The sequence below is a fragment of the Stegodyphus dumicola genome, chromosome 2, assembly GCF_044657685.1.
Source record: "Stegodyphus dumicola isolate Sdum_Otavi_A_Nest chromosome 2, ASM4465768v1".
NCBI lineage: Eukaryota > Metazoa > Arthropoda > Arachnida > Araneae > Eresidae > Stegodyphus > Stegodyphus dumicola.
The window spans coordinates 58896663-58914004 of NC_140769.1; the positions used below are offsets into that span (position 1 = coordinate 58896663).

General features: G+C 32.2%; 1 protein-coding gene across 3 annotated transcripts in view; it reads right to left on the reverse strand.

Moving 5' to 3' along the window:
• The window catches only part of LOC118193369 (band 4.1-like protein 4A), a 254951-nt gene that overhangs the window by 47333 nt on the left and 190276 nt on the right, over window positions 1-17342 (reverse strand). For all 3 annotated transcript variants that reach the window (XM_085810688.1, XM_085810687.1, XM_085810686.1), the window contains 6 exons: window positions 15503-15604; window positions 11073-11201; window positions 9356-9469; window positions 7727-7792; window positions 7550-7642; window positions 4402-4446 (listed from right to left, as the gene is read on the reverse strand). In XM_085810688.1, coding sequence (XP_085666814.1) covers window positions 4402-4446; window positions 7550-7642; window positions 7727-7792; window positions 9356-9469; window positions 11073-11201; window positions 15503-15604 — 549 coding nt within the window. The remainder of the gene's footprint in view (window positions 1-4401; window positions 4447-7549; window positions 7643-7726; window positions 7793-9355; window positions 9470-11072; window positions 11202-15502; window positions 15605-17342) is intronic.

Sequence of the window (17342 nt, forward strand, 5' to 3'; positions counted from 1 at the left end):
TCGTCTTCTCTATACTATATTAATTTGAACAGATTTCAATGGATTTTTAAAAATTTGTACTGATTTCAATAGTTTTTTTTTTATTGTTTTTACAATAGTATGAGTGTGTTGGCGAATCTTATTTCTCCAAAGTGGGGATCTCGTTTAATTTAGTTCTTAACGTATACTTTAACTTAAGAAGAATATATTACTCATTTTTATTTTAGAATTTGTTCGTGATAAATATTATGGCTTAAACAGACTAATTTCTTTCTAATAATAGAGTTTTGTTCATAGCTTATATTCTCTAGCAAAATAATTAATTTGATCCTTACTTGGAAAAAAGACGAAGCACTCTCATTTAATTAGGTTATTGTTATTTGATAGTGGATTGGTTTGTTCTCCTTGACAAGTCAATTAATCTATGATCAATAACAATAGCTACCTCTACAGTACTTTAAATTTTACTTTTTATTTTTACTATTTAAAGTTTTTACGGTTCAAAATACCATTTCTATATAGCTTTTAAATAATTTTTACAACAATAGAAATCTAAATAACTTTAAATGATGACTTAAAATGCTCCTTAAATTACTGTATTCTAATAATTTTTGGCTTTAAAATACTGACTCAAATTTATTCCAATAATTCATCGTTTTAATTAAATTTATGTTCCTTCGAGATGATATATGAAAAAACTTTTCTAATAATAATATATATATATATACTACTGGCCGTTAGCATTACTCCACTAAGAAGAAAAGCGATTAGCAGAATCTTATTTATTGTACACATACAGTATAATGGCAGGAAAACACGATCAATTTTGTAGGTAGTTTTGGATACAAAGCATGTAAAATTATCATGCAAAGCTGCCACTTCTGACAGCAACAGTGGCTGTAATATCGAGTCGAAATGAACTTGGCTTGCAGATATGGGTACTCCAATATATGCAGCTTCTGTCAGAGATTTTCAGTCGTAGTAGTTTGTCAGTTTCTCCGCAATAAATCACCAGTTATTCTCAGTGGTGAGTGATCTGGAGAAAGTGCCGGATAGGTCAACAGTCGAACACCCATGACGAATGAAAGCTGGCAATATTCATTCTCCTTGGCGCTTCTAGATTCATATGAGAAGACAACGTGATCTTAGGTTCGTCGTACTACTGTCTCTGCTGCAGCGTCATAAATGGTCGCCGCGCTGAGAGTCCATGATGCTACACATATCATTGCACTGTCCATACCGACACTTGTTCTGCCCACAAGCCAAGTTCCTAACTCAGGTTAAGTGACATGACTGTGTAGTCCCTCAAGAGAACAACATGCCTGTCCTCTCTGGCATTAGACGCCCCAAGGCCTGAGATCTTCTGCAGCGTTCAGTATAGCCCCGTGTTTCCCAACGTGGGGCCCACGTCCCACAAGGGGACAATTCGAAAATGGACTCGTCCAGAGTTTAAGGGGACAAAAGACGTTCAAAAGGGACAAGGGACGTTCTAAATATGTTTCATGAAGTCAAAATTTTTCAAAATTTCATTTTTTATTCCCCAAAATAAAGAAAAATGTGAAAAATGTAAGTGATGTATGCGTAAAAAAGTTTTTAAATTGCGGTGCATTTTAAAAATTTTATAAAAAATTCTCGCTGTAGACATGGACATTTAAATGCTTTTAAAGGCATTTAAATAACTGACACATTATGCTTTCCAAACGTTTCTCGCACATTTCAGTCAAGGAATTTATTTTATTTTTTACTGTAGGAATGGCAACCGGTATATTATTCTTTCCTTGAATGGCAACAGTAGCTGCTTTCAGCTTTGTTTCTATTGATCTTATATTTATTTTTTGCAGCCATTAGTGAATGAGGGGTGCAAGCAAGAAAAAACTTTCGTCAGTATTCGGAGGCATATTTAAAATTTGGTTTCATACCCGGTCCATAAACAGTCAACTTTTGTCCTTTTATGCCAATAATGCCTGATCAACAAATCAATGAAACTAGATCGTCTTGAGGCACATTTGAAGGCGAAACATAATGCTGATATTAATTCAAATTTGAATTATTTTCACACTTTAAGGAAAATTTTTGAAAAAAGAGTAATATTAAAGTGTTTATTTACTGCTCATAATGCAACTGTTAATCGTGCTTTTAAGGCTATTCATCAAATTTCATTACTCATCGCTTAATCTGGGAAAAGACGTACTATAGGGGAGAATTTAATCAAACCATCAATATCAGCATTTAAAACTGTTCTAGAAAAAGAGGACAAAGACGTTAAAGCTATGCCACTAAATAACAATACTGTTTGCAGAAGAAAGATTAAATGAGTGAGGATATTGAAATACAACTTCTTGAAAAGCTGAAAACAAGGAAATTTTCGGTGCAAATGGATGAACCAACTTTGAGAGACAGTGAGGCCGTACTTGTAACTTGTGTAAGATATATTCATAAAGGGGATTTTGCCGAAGAAATGTTCTGTAAATCATTAGAAAGCACCACTACCTCCAAAGATATTTATAGTAAGCTAAAACATTACTTAGATATAAAAAATATACCAATAAAAATATAATACATCTTATACTGCAGATGGTGCTCCTAATATGATAGTTGAAAAATAAAATAAAGCACGGAATAAGAAAAAGGGTTGCTTAAAACTGATAAAAGATGAGAATCCAGAAATGCTTCTTGTGCATTGTGTTATTCACAGAGAAAACCTGGTAGCTAAAAACAATTCGCCTGTTCTAAATGAAGTACTAAATTCAGTTATAAAATGCATAAATGCTATTAAAGCTAGGGCCAAATGTGAACGTCTTTTCAAGTTATTTTATAAAGAACAAAATGAAGACTATATGAGACTTGTACTTCCCACTGAAGTAAGAAGGCTGTTGAAAGGGAACTGGCTTGGAAAGATTTATGGAACTATTTAATACTTTTAATTATTTTTTTAAACGACAAGCCTGAAATGAAAAATCCGTTAACGGATGATTACAAGGCTATTGTGAGTTATTTAGCCTATATCTTTGAAAAATTAAATATATTAAATAAACAACTTCAAGGAGAAAATAAAACTTACGAAGCAAAAGGAAGATATTTGGTTTCATTATCTTTGTTGAATTATGTCAGACATATACTATTTACCACAAAAAGTTTGAAAAGTCTCATTGGCTCCAAAAATGTGACGTGACTACTGTTATACTTGTTATTGATACCGCTATACTTGTTATTGTCGATCATCTGAAAATTTTATCGGCTGATTTAAAAGATTTTGTAACTTAAAACAAGTTGATTTTCCAACTTGGATGATGCAGCCAATGCTAGTGGATTTGGCTGATATTTCAAATATGCAGTAAAAAGAAGAATTCGCAGATATGCAAAATGATGAGTCAATTAAAACTTTATTTAATATAAAAGGAGTGATGACATAGCTTTGTGAGGAAACCAGAATCAGATATCCAAATGCAACAAAATTTGCAAGAGAACTATTGTTACCGTTTCCATCTTCATATTTTGCTGAATGCGGATTTAGTGTCATAAATGATATGCTGCTTTAAAAAAAAAAAAAAAAGAAAGAAAGAAAGACAGCGGTTGGATATAAGGAAACCGGGAGACTTGAGACTCAAGTTATCTAAATTGGAATCTGACATAAAATTTCTTTGCAGCAAGTATCAAGCGTAAGGAACTCTCTAAATTTATTACTAATACTTAAAATAAAAAACTTTCACTAAAATGAGTTTTTTCTTGAATTTCAGTTCTTCATGTTTTGAAAGTTCACTTACTGTGTTTGCTCACAAAATTTCGTAGTCATTTCTGCCTAAAAGCTATCATTCAAGTTTCTTTCGTGAAAATTTCAGTTATTAAATATTGAAAATTATGTATATGCTAGGGAGAGCTTAAAACTTTTAGAGAGGATTAGGTGGGGCATAGCACAAAAAAGGTTGGGAAACACTGGTATAGCCCTCCTGAACTCATAGATTCCATATTCGCCTGACAGTCATGGGATCCCGAACAATACGAGGAGCAATGTTGCGGAATGATTAACCGCAGTATCGATAGGCCATGATCCTGCAGCAGTCTAATTCCGACACATGCTTAAGAATTTTGATAATTTAAGAATACTTTTAAGTCATTAATTCTGTCAAACATGGTTATAACGATCAGAAATGGAAAATTATGATTGCTTTAAGGGGGACGTTCTTATAATCCACTTACACATGCCAGCTATCTTCGTACAGATTTAAAAACCATCACTTACTAGGCGTAAGAAAGTAATAACAATCGTAATGAAAAAATTTTGTCAATCTCTTCCTACTTTAATGTATGTAAAACTGTACTATAGAGTATTAATGTATATTTATATACATTACTAAACATTACATTACATTGTGTTTATAAAAGTTTTAGCAAAAGGATAAAAGAACAAGATATTCAACATACCCACTCTTTCTGTTAGACAGGTCTCTTACAACAGCATTCTGAAGTCTGAAATATATAAAGATATAAAACAAATATTTTCGGAAATTTTGCTATAATTTACGATATCGGCATAGGTGAATTCCATCACAAACAAAGTTGTGAAACTAAATATCACTAAAATGCTATTTTATATTGATTCTTTCTGTACCTACTATTTCCTTCCTCTGACCATTACTAGAAATCAGATGAAGTTTAAATAGCAAGTAAAAGCGTTGAATTATAAAGTATACCCCCAGTTAGCTATTTCTTCTCAGAGCCGTGCCACTGCTAGCTATTGTACGCCAGACAGGTTGAGCAATTTTTACTATGGTTTGCTTAAAGCTAATATATTTGTAAAGCCGACTTTTTGGGAGGAAATCATAATTGCGTTCTTATCGTTTTAAATACCTGTATTACTTTCAGACTCCTTAAACAGTGGTGTACAAATTATTGTTAAAGTTTATTACAAGTCGTGGCAAATAAATCTTATTTGAGTTCAATTAGACATTAGCTAGTTACGAAGGCAATAGGTTGAGGAGAAAATAAGGTAAAAAATAGATTACGATATAAGATCTTACACTTTATAAAGTTAATAAGTATAAATGAGGGAATATAATATTTGAGCTTTTTATTCTGTTAGAATTTATTGTTCCAGCAATGGCCCAACGGAAAGACAAGTAGACCTTGTTAATCCAAGGTACACTGCGGGGAGGGGAACAAGGACAGTTCTATATCTACCGTTCTACTAGGCCGATTGACAAAATTCAACTTGCGTTTTTCATGTTTCGAAAGCATGACTTATAATATGTATTAGATTTATATATAGCATTGTTCTAATATAAGTATTTTGACATGAAATCCGACTTTTTCTGAAATGACATGCCAATTTTTTTCCATATTTTAATTCTACGACTCAAATTACTATAAACTGCCAAGTTTTGTAAGAATCGCATGAGTAGTTTTTAAAATATAAGCTCTCAAAATTTTAGCTCCTCCATGTTAATTGAGTTTGGTATATACTATTTATTAATATCACTTTTTTATTAAACTTATTTGACTCTTCCTTTCGCATTTCGAAATTTAGATTCATTCCAAATAAATTTCTCTCATTTTTATGATTTATTTTTAAAATTTCTGTTTTTATATAATATTTATAAATTTTTCGAAAAAAAATTTTGAATTATATTCTATAAAATTTTTAACCTCATCTTAAAGTAGATGCATTTCTAAGCATACCTGCAAAAAATTACAGTTTTTTCTTCAAAATTTCGGAAGATATACGTGAATATACGAGTATATATTGGCGCATTTTGAAATTCGGTATATTTGAAATCGATAACATCAAATGTAGTTTAGGCACTTTCTTAAAATTAAAATTCTTAAAGTAGGAAATTTCTTAAAGTAGGAATGGTGTGACTTTTTTCCGCTCATGCACAATGTAAAATGGTAGGAATGATGTGAATTTTTTCCCGCTCCTGCACAATGAAAGGGAAAGGAAACTAGGTTGCCACATATTAAGAAGTTCGCCAAGTGAATTATTCTTGGCGCAAACTGAAAAAAATGCGCCAAGATAAATTTTTTAATTTCTCCCTAAATATCGCACCGAATTTTACAAAATTTAATATTTATGCACAATTTGAGTCGTAGAGTCGAAATATCGAAAAAAAATTGATATGTTACTTCAGAAAAAGGTCCGAATTTTGTGTCAAACTCCCTATGTTAGAACAATGCTGTATATAAATCTAATATACATCTTAAGTCACGCTTTCGAGACATGAAAAACGCAATTTGAATTTCGTCAATCGGCCCATTAAAATGGGAGATATAGAAGTTTCCCATCCCCCCTTTTTTTCTGCGCAGTGTACTTATTGTCTTTCATCATTAGGAAATGAGATCGTTAACTCATGCATTTGTAAGGTTTTCGCAAAATTTTGACAGAAACAAAATTATACACGCAATGAGCGATAGGCTCAGAACTAGCGTCTTACTTGAAACAGAGAAAGCTACTAGGGTAAATGTACAAGCAGTGGGCTACTTAACATTGAATCAATCTATTATCATCGAAACTTCAATTTAAATTTTTTATCGTCATCTAAACCCTTATATCTATATATAAATATCACATGAAATCGCATACAAGATGCTTAAAGTTACGTCCATAATTTAACAAATATTTTAATTTCTTTGCGTTCCAGTAGTGGGAATATTAAATTTCTGACGCACCTATAGTGATACTGGCTATAGTGGGCCCATTTGATATGGGTTATACAACATAACTCAAATATATAACATTTGAAATATTGAAAATTATATTTGCCATAAATATTGTAGTTAACATAACTGCTGAAAAGTATGAAAAATAATAAAAAACTAAATTGACTACACAACAAAGTAATGTTGAATAATAATGAAATTTAAGAACTATTTTCAGACTTGAATAAAGCACGTTCTTTATCAATAATTTTTCTTTTGGAAAGAGTTTTTTTACAAAAATATACACCAGTAGCTGTTTTTTTAATTTGAATTGTGATTCCAGTACAACTGCAATATATAGTAGTAGTTAAACAAGAAGCCCCTTTTTATATGATAACAAGCACTCGTTTGAATTAGTTACCGGGTTAAGAATTCCGTTGTATGAGGTTATCTGTGTAGTCTCATATTCGTGAAAAATATTATTAAATCAAACTATTTTGACTGAGATATTTAAAAAGATAGCATCATAAATTGCTTTCATTAGTTATATCGATGTTGCAAATGTTTAAAATCTTATTGGTTGGAAATATTGCAAAATAAGTATATTAAAAATTTTATTGATTGCTTGTATTTAAAATTATTAGCAAAATTTATTACTTTTAAATTGCACGTTTTATTACATAATTATATACAACACATGCACATATATATGTTAACTGAAAGGTAAAAATCTTATGGAACATATAATGGCTTTGAGAATTGGGTATTCGATGAGCACATTAAAGATGACGGTAATGCTTCCTAGGTTTCTTCAAAGATAAAATATCTCATAGTATGACATACTGTAATGGTTCAAAATTTTAAAAAGAGAACGATGTAGGCATTTTTAATATTGATAATTATACCAAACTGTAAAATAATGTAAACGGAACGGTACCTTGCATGATCTTTCTCGCGCTGTTGTTTTTGAACCATTTTCCATTGAGTTTCCGAGTCGACGAGATTATAATTGCTACCAGATCTACGGCTGCTGCAAATAAAACAATTATCTAAAATTAGGATAACATATGGCGCGAACAAAAAATCTCTACTTTAAAAAAGAATTTACATTTACCTGTGCTTTCTCCGTCTGCTTCTGTGATGACAGTCTGAATCACTTCCACTTTCACGACTGTGGCTTCTAAATGTCCAAATAAAAATTTTTAATACGATTATTTTTAAAAGATTCTTACGATATTTCAAGGAACTTAAATATAAACAATGTAAATTAAACATCAAACGTTCGAAGCTTATCACACAACAACCGATCTTACATCGACACTTTCTTTGCGTCTGTAAGCTTAACAGAAAGCGAGCGTGGCATCTGGTAAGATGATCGTGATCAATGAGATTTTTTTCAACAGATTAAAATTTCATGATGGTTTTAGGAAAGTAACAAAAGGATTTTAATAAAGTTCAACATAAATAAAAATGTGATTTCTTTTCATTATTATAGTTAGAAGATGTTTTATGAGGGTATGCTGAAGCTTACTGCCTGTAATAGAAAACGAGTAATACCATACTCATTTGCACCATACTCGCTCATTTTCAGCATATGACTTCTAAATCTACGATGCAAACATCACAGCTATGAAGGGTAACGAATCAAACATGAAAATTAAAAAAATGGTATTAAAAGGTGGACTGCATGTGACATACCTACGTCAATAGATAGTTGGAATCACAGCAATTAGTATACCATAGACCAGGGGTCCTCACCCTTTTCATCCCTAAGAGCACATTCTAGAATATCGCGCAACTGGTATACTGGTTAGCGTCTCTGACTCCCGTGCCGAAGGGCTTGGGTTCGAGTCCCGGAGAAAGCATGGATGTTTGTAAATGCATAGTGTAGGTGTAGCAGGGCGGCACTCTAAATATGTAGTGAGCCGAAAGTGCTTTCGTGTGGTTTCATGGAAGAGGAGAGAAGTGGGAGACCCTCGGACCCGTCTTCCCCGGGGCGTTCTTCATTAAAACAGGGGGCGGAGCTGAGCAAAATCTCATTGTCACCCGTAAAGTGCTCAAGGCTGTTGCCAACGGCATATCTTATCTTGAGCGCTCTTTGCCATATTTTGAGCGCTCCTTGCCACGAGGATTTTCGTGGGCTTGGGCTGATGTTCCTGCCAGATAAGTGAGCATAAGTAACAACAACTTTATACACAATAACTAGAATCTGTTGGACGGGGGGCGGGGCACCATTTACGTTTTCAAGGGGAATTTATAGTTGAAAAAGAAATCGGTCGCATTTCACTTTATGCTATCTGACGCAATTTCTATTTCATTAAAAGTGAGAAAACTTTATTGGAAAAAAAAAAATATTGTGATCACACAGCGGCGGGCGCTGTGTTAAACGATCGCGGGCGCTTTGGTACCTGAGGGCATAGGGTTGGAATCACCTGCCATAGACCATTGGCCAGTACAGTTGTGTACTGTGGTAATAGAAGTTATCAATCAAACGTGCTGTATTACACACGCTCAGCAAGTATTGCGGCGGGATAATGAAGATCTCCAGAACTATGGGCAAGGAAGTTGGTGGATACAATTTGGTTTCAACAGAACGGCGCAACGGCAAGCACAAATAATACTGTATTCCAGTAAGCATTTCCAAATCATCAGGTGTAATTTAGGGGAATGGATGTACAAAAATTAGTACAGTTCATTTCACGATTTATAACCCTGAAACCATTAAATTAAGAAACAAACCTACCTAGTTTTCCTGTGAGAACTACCGTTTCTCGAAGATCTTGAACCTCTAGAGCCCCTTGATGATTTGGAGATATCGCTTTCATTGTCAGAACTTCTTTTGCAACGATGATGCTTACTGAAAAGTGAAAGAAATACAATAAATAAGCTTTTGAATAAATAAGGTTTATTTAGTTTTAAAGTTATTGCTAATCACTTATGTTATCTCGGAATCATAGAAAGTGCCTAAAAAGTTTTATCTTAGTTTAACATATTTAATTCAAGCGTTAACCAGAGCTGGGAGTTTAAAATATTAAATTTGGCCAATGAGTTTCAATTCCAATTAAGCTGTTCCTTGTGCAGAAGAGAACAGTCCACAGGGCATAGTTATAAAAAAGATAAAGAAGAACATGTTAAGACATACATGTTGATTGCTTAATTCTAGCTTTATCATTACCTTCATTAAAAACCTGTTTTTCAGACCACATCTGTCCACACTGGCTAATCAGCAAAGTAAGGGGCCTTTCCACATGACATTTCGGGTGTCTCTTGTCTTAAAAGTGTGTGTTTGCCATTTCCTTTAAACGGGTAGCCTTTCGCGATTGCAAATGGGATGACTTCATAAATCCCCCCTCTATCTATCCACCATATTTGGCAAATACAACTTTTTTAATAGTCAGGTGTGCTTTCGTTGATGCTTGCTTTTGTCACGGAGAATAGTACTGGAGTTCCGAGGCTTAACTGTGAAGAGGCCACCGCCTGATCTTAAAATATAAGTTCTGTGTAATTATTATAACAAGCTAGCATTAATGCGTTTACTGTGAAAAGACAGTATTGCTATTTCACATTATCTTCCAGCAACTGCTATTTATATGTAAAATTTAGAGAGTAAAGTAGTTTAACAGAAGCTTGGCGATTTGCCTGATGAGACTTGATTTATTCTTATTTAAATGTGAGATTCAGATAAAAATCTGTTCAGCTTAAAGACATACATGCTAGATTTCTGAATAGGACCAATTGTGATTGTAAATAATTAATGTTCATCAGTTGTTGTGTTTAAATTGGAATTATTATAAGGTTGTTGTCATGACGTGATGACCACGCATGCGCAGTTTAGCCGAACGGCCTGCAACGCCTCTCTCTCATGAGACTGACTAGAGAAAAGTAGTTAGTAGGTAGTAGAGAAGTAACGAATGTAACGTGCTGTACTTCAGCTTGGATGCAAAATACGCAGTTATACTTGTGTGTTAATCGTTTGTACTTATTATTTTATTTGTGTGTTAATAAAGTTTTGTGCCGTTAAAATGGCTGGTTTATGCAATGCCCACATTACAATACGTCTACGGTAGGAATTAAATACATATCCAGAATCTACATGCCCAAGAAGAAGGATATGACAGTTGTGTAATCAGAGATTTCAGGTACTAGCATTGCCTCCTGTTAAATTTAGCCTCTCTTTTGTCTTTCTGAGGCAAAAATTTGTTAGCGAAAAAATATTCCCGAGCATAGAGAACCTAAGCAGGAGTTGGTTATTAGCTATCCAGGTACATGAGAAATATTAGATAAACTTAAGTAACAAATTGAAGTGTATCATGGGATTAATAAAAATTCAAATGCATATAGTAATTTTAGCCTTTTCCTACAGGTTTATGCATTTTTAAAAGGAGGATAATATGAAATAATTATAAATATTAAAGTTCATAATTGAAATTACAAATAATTCATAGCAATGGGATTATTACCTCCTCCTTCGTGAATCATTGCTTGTATGACTGTCTATGGAACTAGATCTTTTGTGATGGCATCGATGACTGGATTTTCTTTCTGAGCCTCTGGATGATGCTAAGGACTGCCGACTTGAAAATAATCCCCTACACAGAAATAACAGTTATGCACGATTTTGGACCAGTAACTATGGAGAAAAAGTGAATACTTCAAAGATGAAAAGACTTAAAAAATTTAGTTGTCTTCGTAAAGCAGAAAGAAAGTGTACAAATAGTTTCAGATCAAAATAAACAAAGTAGGAGAAAAAAAAAACTATAACATACAGCCCTAGCAACACTATTTCTGTCTTTTCTTCATTGTTTTTTGTTACTGAAAATAGAATTTAAAATAGACTTAACATTTTTCTTTAAAAATATATTTTAAAATTATAATGCTAGCATATTTTTCTTTCATTTTTGTTTCCTTGACATGCCTTTCTATTTTAATCATACTTTTGAAGATTTCATAGAATATTCACCATTTATCCCGTCATATATACCATATTTACACTTTTTTTAACTAATTTTATCCTCCGAAAATCGAGAGGAGAAAATTATCCGAATAATTTAATTTCCGGAGGCGGTTACCGTGAGAACATAAAAAATAAAACGTAGTCATGGACAAACTTCAGATAACTATCATAGTATTATGTATTTTAAAAAATCCACATTACATTAAGACTACATAGTAATATTAATATTTTAATATTTAATAAGACATCTTCATTTCTACTTCCCAGTAACTTGAAGAATCTCGCGCGTTCTTATTGTTGTCTCTGTTGTCCTTAGACTATCATCCATAAATAATTATAGAAGGTGAATGTGTAGCTGAGTGGAATCCCAGAATAATTTGCTTCGTTGTGACTGATCAGTTGTTGTGTTAGGCTGTCATAAAGTTCAATAATTAGAAGGAAAAGGTTCAGCATGACTTTTGAAGGTAGTTTGCGAGGGTTTATACCAGTAAAACGAAAACAATCACTATGTGGACAAACCCAATCTAAAATTCAGGGGAACGCGTTCTCTGATCGCAATGAGAAAGGAGAAAATTATGAGAATATTTAAAAAATTTTCTGAACCTAGCGCTAAAAGGCTAGGGAGAAAATCCGCGAGAGGAGGAAATGTGGGAGGAAACACGGTAATTAACTAACTAATGAGAATTAGAAACAGTGTGTTTCTGCCATGTCGAAATCAAATATAATGAAATTCTTGAGGAATTAACCGAAATGGAAAAGCATCAAATAATGACAGTAAAGTTTTGCTTATCATTCCGCAATTAATAAGTCTAAGTTCCTTTTTTACTTCCTTGTACGAAGTAAAAAGGAAGTATTGTAATCGCGAAAAGTTTCAGGCAGCATATTTCAACGAAAAGATCCATGTTGACCGCTATCGAATGCAATTTAACGATGTTTTTGAGTGATATCTGTACGTAAGGACAGAATAAAATACTCTTTTCCTTCAAAAAAATTATAAAACTGCTTTAAAATTAATTCTGAAGAGAATTTTTGTGGCGTCTGTACGAACGTATGTACGTACGTGCGTATGTACGTATCTCGCATAACTCAAAAACGAGTAGCCTCAGAACGTTGAAATTTTGTATATAGGACTGCTATAACATGTAGATGTGCACCTCGTATTTTGGTTGCAATCGGCCGCACCGAACGTATATAAATATATTTATATATATATATCGACTCTATTACCCGGCTCAGTGATCTCACTTTCTTTACTCTTATATGTTTGTAAATTGCACATTTTTTCCTTTAAAAAATGATTGAATTAAATTGTTTTTATCTTCCGGTTAAGGATTTTATGCCTTTAGTAAATCTGTGTGAAATATTTTTAGAATTATCAGCAATTTTAAAGTTGTTTAATTGCCGCTAAGCCTGTTTTTAATGGCGGCCATTGATGTGTACATTTGAAACAGGAGACTAGTGGATTTGTTCCCAATCTAGAGAAACTTAGCTTTGCAACAACAAAGATAACGCATTCATTTGTTATTGCCAATTAAATCATGCTTAATTCTTTCTGGAATTTTTTCGAGGAAATAAGCGTTTGAGATTTACTTCGTAATTTTTAATATAGACATTTTGAGTTTTTATGTATTTTTGCCTTCTCGCGAGGTAAGAACTGAATTAATTAAATGAGAAATACTCAATCGTCTGTGAAAAACTGTTTCTTTCTTTCTTTTTTTTTTTTTTTTTTTATTTGCTTAATTTCTTTTACACATAGTTCTAGTTTTATTATAGTATTTGAATAGAATATGTGGCAACGATTAGATAATTCTTTAAATGATATACATTTTGTGCATTCTGAGTTATAATACGAGTATGAATGAAATATAATACTGTTAAGTAAACCTAGCGCCAGAGTGTCGCTATGGTAAACAAAGTGAAATTTAAAGAATGCATTTATTCTATTGTGGTTTATGCGCTGTCGGCGAAGTAGGTTTAATTCAATCTAATAAGTTTAAATAAAATGCAAGAAAAAATGCGTATAATTTAATATTCCGTACAAGGAAGTCATGTGGTGTACACATCAGATTTTTTTTTATTTTAAACTAGGACCTGATTAATCGGTATTTGAATGTGTAAAGTCTCTATATATTTCCGATTTGTAAATGCGTTTTTATACGAGTATAAACGTGGTAATTGTGATTTCTGAAAGGTGTAATGCACACTTTATACATCTCACTCAGAATGGCTAAAAATATACTAGAACTGAAAGGGAAAGGACATTCTGGATTTTTCCCCCCTGTTTCTCTCTCTCTCTCTCTCTTTTTTTTTTTTCAGTGGATACTTGGACATTCCACGGGTAGCCTATAGTTGACTATGGCTCAAAAAATGTCCTTTTTCTTAATGATGCCAGTGGCGTAGCTTGGTTCCGATTTGAAGGACATTCAGATAAAAGACTGTATAATTATAGCTATAAAAATTAATCCCATTAGATCACTCATTGCAATACGAGATGAAGAGAGATGACAGAGAACATATTCTAGCAACAGAAATTGTACACTTACTGAGCAGAAGAAATTGACGATAGATTTCTAACATAGAGACAAATCACAAAACTGTATCTCCTAAATATTATTTTGTCCTTTTATGTCAATATATATATATCATTTCCACAACAGTCCTTACCCGCCCTTTATTTTCCCAGCCGTTTCTTATGTTAAGAGATTTCGTGACAAGCATATCTATGCAGATTACTGTAAAAATATTGATCAATATAATTTTCTTTCAAAATAAACATATCATTCACAGTATCTTATAGAATTCGTGTTCTAAAAAACACTGGCAAGGTTCAATACTGGCATGTAGCAAAATCGTAATATTACTTGCATTAATTAAAAATGAAAAAGATTTGTACTTTAATGAATATTTTGTACGGTTACGAGATTATTATTTTAAAGTAATAAAATTTTATGAGACTACTGAAAATGCATTTTTAGATTGTGAAAATTTATAAATTATTCGGGTGAAAATTTTTTCCGCATATAAATAAATAATGAATTCATATAAATAAATAATGAATTCATATAAATAATGAAATTATAAAATAAAGTTAATCTTAAAACAGTATCAATGGATGGCATTTAAGGGAGAAGAAAAAATCAGCATCGATTTGTCCTAATTTATTTACTAAACTAAATATCAGTGCAAACTGAATACGAAGCCAAAAATCGCAGACTTGAAATTAAATATCTGGTTAATTTTTGTCGTACAGGAAGTCAAACCTTTTGTGTTTTATTTTTTATAGCTAGTACAAAATTTTTCGAAACATGAGTACATGTACCGGAGGAAAGTAAAAAAGTTAGATTTCGTAACATTTACAGAAATGATGTCTAAAAACGCCCAAACATGAATCTTTGCATCATTAAAACATTTTTGTAACTGGAACTCTACATCTACGACCAACGGCGGCGAAAATAAAGGCCAGGTAAGGACTTTTATGGAGACGGTGTATATACTTGTTTTCTGTCCTATTTCTTGTATTTACATGAGCTATGCACCGCAGCATTTAAATATTTACGGGAAAATGTTACTTTTTGAAAATTCTTCGTTGCTGAAGCTATCATAACCGTTCGTGGATTAACTTTTTGCCCCTTTAACAGACACCAAACCACCGGTCGCTAATGTAGAAAGTATGTCCTTGAACTGTTTTTTCTTTTTGATAAATAAATGGTAATTCTTATGCTTACAAATGACCAATTCATAATAGAACATACTCAAAACAATGTGGTAAAAAAACACCGAATGTTTATCGCCATCACTTACTTCATACCATTAGAGAAAATACATTACAAGGGATAAAATTACATATAAGGGCTATTCCTTCTAGACAACAAAATACAGTTCGTTTAATGTCTTTTAACTCTTGTGATTTCATAAAATTGTTAATGAAATCTTTACCTTTGATTTGGGTTCTCCCATGGCGGTATATCATCAGAGTTATTTTGCTGCTCCAGTGCTGACAGAACAGCAGGTGTTGATACCGATCTATACAAAGGTGTCCTATATAACAACAATACATAGAAAATTCTAATTAATTTTAATGCAGGTTTGAAATATTCTCATTCGAATTGCCTACCATTTTATTCCCGAATATGTTCGTAAAATATTGTCGTAAAATGTGTACTACGTAAATATGTATTCGCTCCTAACGAAACTCGTGAGATACGAGTTCATAAATTCTAACAAATAAATAATTAAAAATACTAAAGCAAAAAAGTAATATATTTTAAATTTTAAATACAGTACACAATGAATACAAAAATTACGAATAAATAAAGAACTATTTTAGTACTTTAAAGTACACCTTAGATTTGAGACATGTATGGAAGGGGCGAGGATGAGGCTGGCAGATCATTACATGGTTTGGGGGAGGGAACTTCAGCTGTATGAGAGGTGGAGGAGTTGGCATGTTAGATGTGCCAGCAACATCAGTTTTTGAAGTGTTATTCTTAAGAAAGTAAGTGTCTAAATTTGTAGGAACAGATTTTGTTTTCGTCGTAAATAAAATAATAGCCTTGCATAGCATTATGCACAGACTTTTTTTTTTTTTTTTTGCTGACTGATTATTTTTATTTAAGTTTCACTTATTGGTAGTTTAATTTATACCTAGAAAAACGAGCTCTTAACCCGTTAAACTGTAGGCTGGTATTTTGCCCGTATATTTTAAGAATTATTTAAGTTTAATTTTCTAGCTGCAGCGCATTGCTTGTTTCTATCGTTTAATTCATGTTATATGTATGATAAATTCAGTTCTTTTTGTTTACAACTTGTGTCTTCATTTAAACACTACCTTTTTTTGGGAGGGGGGTCTTTCTCTCTTTTTCCTAATCATTTTTACCCTTTGTAATATTAGAATCAAACTTAAAAGAAGAGGGGGAGTTTTACCTCCCCCTCTTTTAAAATAAGAAGAAACTTTTAAAATAAGAAAAATAAATTCTCAGGATACATTTGTACAAACAAAATTAACGGGCAAAGCTTAAAATGCTAATTATAGTTAATAGTAAGCGATTATTTAAACTATAAATGCAAGATGTTTAGTAAACATTTTATTGATAAACAGCTGAAAACGTTTTTTGACTGAATCTGCATTTTTTTCTTCACAGATTAATATTTCACGTCGAAGTAATCACAGCAAAATTAACTGGAATACAGAAGACAAGGTTGAAGCGTATATATCCTTCCATTAACATATATTCCGTAAAGATAATTTAGCAGAAATTGTTTCTAGCAGTATTAGTAGATGAAAGTAATGAATGAAATTTTCATGAATTTGTATTTGTGCAGTAATATATAATGTCTTACTGAATGCAACTCGGGAAAATGAACACAGTACCAATGACATTCTTTGCTTTATTTTAACTGACTAATTTGATGAGTAATTTATCAAAATAAATCATCTTTTAAAAATTAGTTTCCTTGTTATTTATAGATGTCAGTTCGATACCTAATTGTGAGAAATTTTAATCATAGATATGTGCCCAATTTTATTTTATAATAACGGTCAAGTCCCCCAGATAAGCGGACTGCAGTCAAAGCAAAATTTACAAGTTCTATGTACACATGAAAAGAAAATGTATAAAAATATTTCAATATGAATGAAATCAGTTCTGTATGCGCCTGAATTTTTTTAAATCTGAATGAATAATGTTCTTATATTTCCAAACTACATCAACTTCATCTTGACTTGACATTTTTTTTTTTTTTTTTTTTTTTTTTTTTTTTTTTTTTAAGTCCAAAG